Below are 10,850 nucleotides of genomic sequence, written 5' to 3'. Positions count from 1 at the left end.
CAGGAAATATGGGGGATACTTTCCTGGCTTCATTGCCCGGAGAGCTTCTATTGAGCTTAGACTGTCCGTGACAATGAAGTAATGGTCTTTGGGCAAGGTTTCAATGATCTCAAGGGTGTACTGAATAGCAGCTAATTCTGCGACGTAAACTGAAGCCGGATCACTGAGTTTGTAAGAAGCGGTGATGTTCTGATTGAAGATACCGAAGCCTGTGGACCCGTTGAGATTTGATCCGTCAGTGTAAAACATCTTTTCACAGTCGACTGCTCTAAAATTATTGTAAAAAATATTAGGGGTCACTTGAGGGCGTATGTAATCTGGAATTCCACGAATCTCTTCTCTCATGGATGTGTCGAAAAACACAGTAGAATCAGAAGTATCCAAGAAATGAGCACGGTTGGAAACAAACGAAGAAGGATTAATATTCTGAGCCATGTAATCAAAATACAAGGACATAAAACGGGTCTGAGAATTGAGCTCAACAAGCCTTTCGAAGTTTTCAATCACCATTGGATTCAAGATATCGCATCGGATTAGCAATCGATATGAAAGATCCCAGAATCGGTTTTTCAATGGTAAGACGCCCGCCAGTACTTCAAGACTCATCGTATGAGTCGACTGCATGCAACCTAAGGCAATACGCAAACAACGATACTGAATTCTTTCCTGCTTGATAAAATGGGTGTTTGCCGCGGATCGGAAGCAGAAGCATACGTATTCCATTACGGACAATATCGTTGTTTGGTACAACCTGATCAGGTCTCCTGGGTGGGCACCCCACCATGATCCAGTTATTGTACGAAGAAAGTTGATTCTCTGCTGGCATTTCTGTTTCAGATACCTAATATGACATCCCCAGGTGCCTTTTGAGTCGAACCAGACCCCGAGATATTTAAATGTGAAGACCTGAGCTATGGTTCCACCCCCTAGTTGAAGCTGTAATTGTGCTGGTTCTCGCTTCCTCGAAAATACAACCAGCTCAGTTTTCTCCGTAGAGAACTCGATACCCATTTGAAGAGCCCATGTGGATAAGTTGGCAAGAGTATCTTGTAACGGCCCTTGCAGATCGCCAGCTTTGGGTCCTATAATAGACACAACGCTGTCATCGGCAAGTTGTCTTAGCGTGCAAGATGTGTTGATACATTCATCGATATTACTTACGTAAAAATTGTATAAAAGGGGGCTTAAGCATGAGCCCTGAGGAAGACCCATGTAGCTGAATCGTATTGTCGACAAATCACCATGCGCAAAGTACATGTGTTTCTCAGACAATAGATTATGTAAAAAGTTGTTCAAAACTGGCGAAAGACCATGCTGATGCAACTTCTCAGATAGGATATTTATAGAAACTGAGTCAAAAGCCCCCTTAATGTCTAGGAAAACTGACGCCATTTGTTCTTTACGAGCAAATGCCATTTGAATTTCTGTTGAGAGCAACGCAAGACAATCGTTCGTTCCTTTGCCTTTGCGGAAACCAAATTGTGTACCTGAAAGCAAGCCATTAGTCTCGACCCAATTGTCTAAACGAAAGAGAATCATTTTTTCAAACAACTTCCGGATGCAGGAGAGCATAGCAATCGGCCGATACGAATTGTGATCGGAGGCTGGTTTCCCAGGTTTTTGAATGGCGATAACTCTCACTTGTCTCCAGTCATGAGGGACAATATTACCCTCGAGGAACTTGTTGAATATATTCAACAAGCGCCTTTTGGCAGAGTCAGGCAGATTTTTCAACAAGTTGAATTTAATTCTGTCTAGCCCCGGGGCTTTATTGTTACATGACAGAAGCGCAAGTGAGAGCTCTACCATCGAAAACGGTGTTTCGTTTGTATTCGATATCGCGACGCGGGAGATCTTCTGTTCCGGAACAGAATCGGGGCATACTTTTTTAGCGAAATCGAATATCCAGCTGTTAGAATATTCCTCGCTTTCGTTCGTCGTGTTTTGGTTACGCATTCGTCGAGCAGTGTTCCAAAGAGTCCTCATCGATGTTTCTTTTGTTAATCCGTCAACAAACCGTCGCCAATAACCTAGTTTCTTTGCTTTAACTAAGTTCTTCATTCGCTTGTCTAGCGCCGTGTAATTCCGATAATTATCAGATGTTCCGTTTTTTCTGAATTTTTTGAATGCTAGAGATCTTTCAGCGTTCAGAGATGAGCACTCTTTGTCCCACCACGGGTTGGGAGGACGGATGTTAGTTTTCGCGCCGGGTACACGTTTCGTCTGAGCTTGAATCGCGGAGTCGAGAATCAAGCCAGCCAAAAACGTGTACTCTTCCTCCGGAGGAAGTTCTTGTGTTGTTTCTAGTTTCTCAGATATCAAGATTGCGTAGCATTTCCAATCAATATTTCGTGTGAGGTCATACGAAACATTGATTGTCTCCAATGATCTCAATCCCCTGGCGACTGAAATTACGATAGGTAGATGATCGCTACCATGGGGATCAGGGATTGCCTCCCACTTGCAATCTAGTCGTAACGAGGTCGAGCAAAGGGATAAATCCAGCGCACTTGGTCTTGCTGGTGGTGGGGGAATCCGTGTCATTTCTCCCGAGTTCAGAATAGTCATATTGAAGCTATCGCAAATATCATAGATCGCGGTTGATCTGTTGTCATCATGAAGACAACCCCATCCCGTACCGTGAGAGTTGAAGTCTCCTAAAACTAACGTCGGCGCAGGAAGAAGTTGCATGATGTCGCTGAGCCATTGGAACCCAACCGAGACTCTTGGGGGAATGTAAATGGAAGCAATGCAAAGGTCCTTGCCTTTGATTGTGATATGACATGCGACCACTTCAATACCTGGTATCGAGGGGAGGTTAATTCGATAGAAAGAATAGCACTTTTTGATCCCCAAAAGTACTCCTCCGTAGGGGTTATCTCGATCCAAGCGAATAATGTTAAAATCGTGGAAGTTGAGGGAAATATTCGAAGTCAACCAGGTTTCACATAATGCAAACGCGTCACATTTCACACTATTTATTAAAATTTTGAAGGAATCAATTTTCGGGATAATACTTCTGCAATTCCACTGTAAGACAGTGATTGAATCCTCAACCCCGTTCGATGAGTTAGCCATCGAAGGATACAATCACTGAAAGGAGGGGCCATGTAGCAGTCAACTGCTTCAAAAATGTTCTAACTGTTGGCATAAATGTCATAATCATACTTTTAAGAGGATCAGTGATATTGAAGGTTCTGAAAATCCAGTCCACAATATCAGAGAATTTCAGTAGTCCAGCACTTGATTGATTCTCTAGTTGAATTTTGGGGGTACTGGGGGTGTTTGTTGTACCAGGAAGTGATGGAAATTCTTGGTCTGATCTTAAGTTTGCCAGACCAGGAGCCTTTTGCTTCGGTTTCTGTGAAGCACTTCCCCGTGTTGTAACTTTGTTGATCCCCACAGAGGACACCCTTGGGCCTTTACAAGGCAGCTTAGGAGATGAGGTTGGCTTTCTTTTCCTAGAACCGCTAGGCATAGCAAAGGATGTTCCCTCTTGAGGGTCATCGGAGTCAATCTCGTCAGAAGGCAAACAATCATAAAGGTTTACCGATTCGACAGGTGGCATGGCGTTCTTCAGCATCTCTGCGAAGGTGCGCTTGGAACGTTCTTTAAGAGATCGTTTTAATTTTTCCCCGCGCAGTTTGTATGTGGGGCATGAACTCAATTCATGTGGATTTTCCCCACAGTAAAGGCACTTTTCAGCTTTTTCACCGCAGGAATCATCCACATGGTCCCCCCCACATTTAATGCATCTCTGTTTATTGCCGCAATAGGTGGCTGTATGGCCCAACTGCTTGCAGTTAGTGCAATTCATCACCCGCGGCACAAAAAGTCGAACCGGTAAGCGAACTCTGTCCAGAAGGATGAAGTTAGGAAGGACAGATCCAGCAAAAGTCACCCGAAACGAGCCTGATGGAGAATATGTTTTTGTATTATCCTCTGCAATTTTTATTGAATTCAATTGCTTGCAGTCCAATATTTTTACCTTCTGAAGTGTAGGGTCCCTGAAACAACCAACCCCATGCTTCAGAAGGTCTTCGCAATTCAGGCTCGCTTCCGTGACCACGCCGTCAATTTCTACTTCTCGCGCTGGTATGTAGACTCGATAGCTCCGTGTAAAAGCATCGTGGCGAGCGATCTTATTCGCCTGCTCTATGGTTTTTACGACCACTTTCAATTTTTTTGCTCGAACCTTTGTTATCTGAATCACGTCCGGATAATGTTTAGCCAGTTCGCGCGATATTTGCATCAAATTAAGCGGTTCATCTTTTTTGGACCGGAAATATACCACATAAGGCCCAGCAGAACCGATCGGCCACACGCGAGTACGAGGGGGATTGTCAGAGGAAGGAAGATAATTTTGGTCTTCTATAACATCCATATTGATGAGGGGTTTGCCATTTGAGGGGGAAAGGCCTCCACCCTCGCTCATAATAAGGTGAAGGAGACGCTTCACAAAGATATGCTAGCGAGAAGGAAAGAGAGAACAAATACTATAATAATACTTAGCTTGTATCACTTCAAGGGTAGCAAAATGATCGTCCCTGCTGCTGGTGTGCAGAAAACTTCTCAACACAGCAACCAATGAACACTGACCACGTGTTTGGTTTTACGATGGCGGTAGATGCTAAGCAGTATCTTCAGACACACTCTCACTATCACACAAGTCTTCACTGCACATATACAATATAGCCGATGGCTATCAGTTTACGCCTGGAAGTAGGGATGTCGCGTTTTTTTAAATACTCGATTAGTAAATAATCGAATACAACTTTTCAAACTAATCGATTTGCTTGATTAATCGTACAGGATTACTCGATTAATCGATTAGCTTGCGATTAAGCATGACTAAATTTGATGGGCGATCTAACGTTGTGTTTCACTGCTAGATGCGTACGTGTGCGAGGATGATGATTGCAATATTAGCTGTCAAAATACAAGGGAAAACGAATTTTCACTTGTAAAATCCTTTATAACTTACATACAACGTCATTTTTTCAAGTGAAAAGTTAATTTTAGTGTGAGAAAAATCAATTTCTACCTATGTTATTGTAGCAGCACCCAAGATTCTGTTTTAAACCATGCATATTTTCAGATCTGATCTTAGCATGCGAGAAAAGGTTATGTTGATAACTTGGAATGATTTTATTCGTTGCGTACATTATAAAATATTACTTGAAAGACCGCACAGATGCGCAAACCTAAGCGAATATGCGATATTATGATGAGGAATAGTTTTTTACTAAGAACTAATTCCGGATCTCAATATTGATCAACATATCATCTTATAAAAACAAAAATGATTACACGAAACGAAAGAAAATAAATTTTCTAACATTTTAAAATAAACAGTTCTTATAATAAGGCCTAGAATTCTACAAAATAATTGAAATTATATACGAAAATATCAATCTTAAGAAAGGTTCAAATAATGAAACATAGATGGCGGGTCAGGTGAAATTAGTTCTACGTTCGATTGTCAATTTTGTTTAAGTCGATTTGTTGTTTCAAGTGGTGCCAGATTGTTTTCGAAACAACTTACTTATTTCACGCACAAAAATTAAACAAATGCCTAGTAATTAGAATGAATAGATATTCTAATTTGAATCAAATATTGGTCTCGTTTTTATAAACACCAATAAGTCACATGGCAAAATTTTCTTTGAGGAAATGCAGGCGAACTATTCAAAATAGAGCATATTTTTAACGACTAAACGAAAAGGAGAACTTTTCTTCTTCAATTACTGTTATGATATACACTCAGCCAGTACATAACAGATCTTCAAGTAAGTGGCAGGGTTCTTAGTGACTTTAAAACAAACACGACCTATTTTTGTAATAAGCACAATTTATTTGGAGCAACTATGTCCTCGATTGAAGTAATAACATTCGAGTTTGAATCTATTGATTTGATGTTTGATGAGCAACTAACCGTTTCATCGATTTCATTATACTGTTTTTTTCCTGAATGAAGTTTAAATTACTTAATTAGGCCCTCGGTCCTCGTACACTAAGATTACTAGAAATCAATAAATCAATTTGAGGTATATAAACTCAAACACTAGTAATATAAACTAGTAAATATGTATATGATAGCTTTTAATCAAAATATGGCTCTTTAAAACAAGAACAAACTAAGAAAATCAAAAAATCACTCGAAACAATATACATTTGCTTGTTTGTTGCGAATGATATCCTATGTAGCAAACATAATTTACTATTCTCATCGTTTGAATAGTAAAATACTGTTAAAATCATAGTTTTGAGTAACGCAAAGGTTTATGTGACAAATCATATCCTTCGAAAAGGTGAATGTGAGAGCATGGAACTAAAGCTTTCAGAATGTCAATTCAGGAAATTTGAATTATCTCAGGTTTAAAATTTTTAAGTAGACGATTTATGGGTAAAAGATTCAAAACAATTTTGGTTTAATTTTATTAAAAATATTGTGCGATTAGTAATATAAATAAAGAAATGTCAATATTTTTGATAAAAAAGCAGTGTAAATATTTTTGATGAACCAGAGATTATCTATTAGAATAAAAAAAATCTACAGAATTTTAAGCAGTTTTTGATAACTGTGTACAATGAAAATCTGTGCACATGGCATCCATTAAAACCTCTCAACTCATTGACAAAATGAAACGAAACCAAATTTGAGGAATACAATTGAGAAGATTATAATGAACATAAGTGAAACTGGAGTCATTTCTTTCATTTTATTGTATTGTAATTTTCACTGGCGGTTAGCAAAGACTGCGATGCGCCAAAAAGCGACAGAATGCCGCAAAGGAAGCGAACCTGTCATTCGCATCAATTCATCCTCTTCGAGACCCCAAGTCACAAACATAATTTTTAAATTGGTATTAATCGAAATCTTTGTGTTCACCTATTGCTTTACTTGAAACACTTTCGATTTTAACTAAAAAAATATACTACTATAAAAAATTGTATATCATCTCCTTTAAAATTAAAGTCATCTTTGACAGATACATATACTCATTGAGGCTTCAAATGAACAAATAAATATTTCTTGTCGTAAAAGAAAATTGCATGTTGAATCTGTAATTGCCCTTGGTTCACCAGACGTTTTTATTTCTAATCGATCTAGATTAGATGACTGTCTGAAAAAACTTCGAAAACCTCTAAAAGTCTGCAAAACTGCATAGTTCGCTAAAAAAGAAAATTCATCAAATTCACATAAAATCTGCAACTTGGTATCTGTGATTCTGACGCTCATTATTTCGCAATTCTGCGACGATTCCGTCGCATTCTATGCTAAGCTGAAATTCACAATACTAATCGAACCAATAATCGTAGGAAATTAATCGATTACTGCGATTATCTGAAATAATTCAATCGATTAAATTTCATTCGATTAACTGTGGCTTTACTCGATTATTCGATTAATCGATCGATATTACGACATCTCTACCTGGAAGGCTAAGTCCGAGCTGGCTACCGTCCGGGAGGCAGAGCTCGACCTTGGCAGCCAATATGGAGATTCGTTGCTGTAAGCACGTGTTATCACAACGATTTTTGTGGTATCGAAAAATGCACTTTTTATCCGTACAACGGATCGAATTGCACTAGATCGGGATGGGTTAGCTCCGATCCCATACACTGGCACTGAAATTACCCGTAACAAACGGTCGCAATCCACAAATAGGCACTCTACAGAAAACACTTGGGGAGATTCTACCAAAGCGACCGATGACAACGAGTGTTCGATACGAAGTGATGGTGAAGTTAATCATTGTACTTAATCAAAATGTGCGCGCTATCGATTTTTTATGTTTGAACACATCGAAAATATTCATACTTTTATTCCCGTCGTATGCAATTTCGAACTGAAAAGTTGAAATGTTTTCAGATAGAATGTTTTTGGTAATTAATATTAGATTTTAAATATCTAATCTAATTTTTTGCAATCTAATGAATATTTAATTCACTGGCAATGGTAGCCATTTGCCTAAGTTTCCCTATCATACACTGCCGTGACAAAGCGTACAGATATTTTCTTTTGTAGATTGAATATACTTCTCAAAACAAAATAAAGTTTGATTCGCACAAATACCAGAAAATTATTCGTGGAATTCCAACAGCGCTTGGCATAAGCGCAGATTCAACTATAACAATTTCTTTTGAATTGAGTAATTTTTCCTTACTTATTGATACTTTTAGGCCGGAAAAATGTATGAAAACTTTCAACCGATAGTGTTTTTTTTCTTCTTTGAATCAAACAGTCAATGCGAACATATTGTAAGAATAAGGTTACCAAAAAGTCACGTTGAACCTTAATGTAACATACTATGATGAGATGTGAATCCGTAACATTATTTTGACTTCGTCGTCACCATCATGATCCGGCGTGTTTCGTTGTGCCTTCCATGCGACCATTATGGAACATATGCTTTATTTTCTTTTTCTATGAATTAGTCACAGGTGTTACTTGGGATGCAACTGTAAGACCTTTCATTTGAGCTAAGCTTGTATAAAATCGGATTAGCGGTCCCTAAAAAAATCGAGTGCACTTTTTTCGCTCATTTGGCACATTTTAGCCCATAACTCCAGAACTGGAAACCGGATCCATATAGGAAATTCATCGGCAGGCTATGGAACTAAAAGTTCTTAAATTTGAAACTGAGTTGAAGAAAATCGAGTGCATTGTTTTTGCATTTTGTTTGCACATTTTACCTTATTCTATTTTCATTACTTAAAAACATTATACATTAGTAAAAAATAAAATCTGATCTTTTGTTTTATTTATTTATGTTTTATTGTTATAAAATAGTCACTTCTGTCTACAATATACGTTATATATTTTGAATTAGGTTCCAAATTGTTTGTACTTTGTCTAGAAGTAATGATGTGTCAATACGGTCGAAAGCTTTGCTAAAGTCGGTGGAAAGAGTTTCTACGTGGTTGCCAGCGTCCGTTGCATTCAGAGTGAATGTAACAAATTCTAGGAGATTTGTTGTAGTTGAGCAGCCTTTAAAAAAGTCATGTTGTTTGTTTGTTTGTTATTACATTTTTCAGTTGGCGAAATAGTTTTTCGTTTACAGGTTTTTTTTAATAATTTTGGAGTTTAAAAGATAATGGCTATTCCACGGTAGTTCCGAATGTTAGATTTTGCACCAGATTTAAATATTGGTACAAGAAAAGAAGATATCCATGTTTTAGGAAAAGTACAATTATTAAGTGATAAGTTAAAAAGTAGCTGTAGTGGTAGTGTAAGTTTTTCAGCAAGATTGTTTTAAAGAATATTGGTGGTATACTGTCAGGACCAGGCCCTTTTGAGGTGTCTACGTTTCTCAATGATGTCGAAATGTCATGTTCTGATAGACAGTTTACAGAGATGGAGTTGGAAAATGCAGGTATGAAAGAAAAGTATTCACGGCTACAGTCAGTTTCTGAATACGATGTACATTGCAAATTGATTGCGGATTTCTATACTATTTCTTCCTACATGTCTGTCTACGAAGCAGTATTTCATGACTTAGAGCTCAGCTAAAGCAACGGTTATCAGTAAAAGATTTTCGAAAAACTGAAAGTGTCGCTATCGGTCGGAAATTATTTTGAAATTGGAACAACTTTAAAACAATTTGGGTAAAAACCTCCTTATATAATCAAGTTGAAGGAGATCGATAAGATCCGATAAAAGGATGCAGCATTGTTTTTACTTATTATTGCTAGAATAAGATCATAGCCAGGAATTTTGTTCAGTTCAGTTAATTGATGATATAATCTCAATATAATCACATTTACTGATGATGGTTGAAGGGAAATAAGGTTTATGTTCTTCCACATTCTTGAGTGCGGTGTGTTGTTCAATAGCCTTTCAAAATAACTCGTCTTTATTTGTTTTTGTTTTTTTTTTGACGCGCTATGGGGCGCCTTTCCGAAATTTATCCTCCGGGAAAGTGATAAGTTTTTGATCGTGAACATTTCGTGTTGTATCTAACGTATGAACAAGATTTTTGCTACATACCATCGGAAATATTATCAACAATTTATGATAAAATTCCTAGTTCTATGATATAACGACAAACAGTTCAAAATGAAAGTGTACTGATATGTATGCTATCAACGAGTATCGAAGAGGAAAACTCGCGGCGAGTGATTGCCTTTCTCGTACCCGAGATCCAGGTCTAGAATTCAGTTTCAGATACTGAATCCAGCTCAAGAATCAAGGGTGCAGTTCAAGATTTCAATTTCAAATGGCGAATGGAATGGATTTCTCGTGTTTTTTTTTTCAATGTATCAATTTAATTTAGATATGATCAGCAAATTGTGAGAAAATTTTCAGTAACTCGACATCAATTCTAAATTTATTCCAAGCAAAATATGTAATTTATTACTTTATTCATTCTAGCTTGCGTCGTTAACTCGTTAATTTCCGACCATAATCCATGTTCAAAATCTATTTCTAGAGTTCAGCTCTGAAATTCAGTTTCATACTCCAAGACCAGATTTTCTTTTTTTATTTCAAGAATCCAGATCTAAAATTCAGTTTCTCATCCAAATTCTAGTGTCAGAATCGAATTCCAAAGTTTTGGAACTGAAACCGAATTGCAGAACTTAAATACGAGCCTGGATTTTGGAATCAAAATTTGAAACTGAGATCTTAATACTAGTCTTGGACCATGGAACTAAATGAATTTCGAATTTGGAAACTGAATTCTGGATCAGACCAGAATTCAGTTCCAAAATTCCTGTCCGGAACTTAGTTTCAGAAATCAAGTTCTGAATTTTGAAACTTAGTTTTGAATATGAAGTTCTGGAACTTAAGATTGAAATCCAGGCCGAGAATTCAGATTTTTTTTTCTATTCCTCCTAGAATTCAG

General features: G+C 37.7%; 1 protein-coding gene across 1 annotated transcript; it reads right to left on the bottom strand.

The window, feature by feature from the left end:
* Positions 1-922: 922 nt before the first annotated feature.
* LOC131436223 (uncharacterized) lies at positions 923-7,738 on the bottom strand. The gene is made up of 2 exons (XM_058604840.1): positions 7,439-7,738; positions 923-4,716 (listed from the first exon to the last, which is right to left on the bottom strand). Exon 2 carries the CDS (start codon positions 4,433-4,435, stop codon positions 3,071-3,073), a length of 1,365 nt encoding a protein of 454 aa, XP_058460823.1. The 5' UTR covers positions 4,436-4,716; positions 7,439-7,738; the 3' UTR covers positions 923-3,070.
* Positions 7,739-10,850: the final 3,112 nt, after the last annotated feature.

Source organism: Malaya genurostris, chromosome 3 (genome assembly GCF_030247185.1).
Source record: "Malaya genurostris strain Urasoe2022 chromosome 3, Malgen_1.1, whole genome shotgun sequence".
NCBI lineage: Eukaryota > Metazoa > Arthropoda > Insecta > Diptera > Culicidae > Malaya > Malaya genurostris.
Note: the sequence above shows the minus strand (reverse complement) of the source record. Positions and strands in the feature narration are given on the sequence as shown.

Coding starts and splice junctions, on each gene's coding strand:
- LOC131436223 (XM_058604840.1), bottom strand. CDS start 4,435: ATGAGCGAGGGTGGAGGCCTTTCCCCCTCAAATGGCAAACCCCTCATC.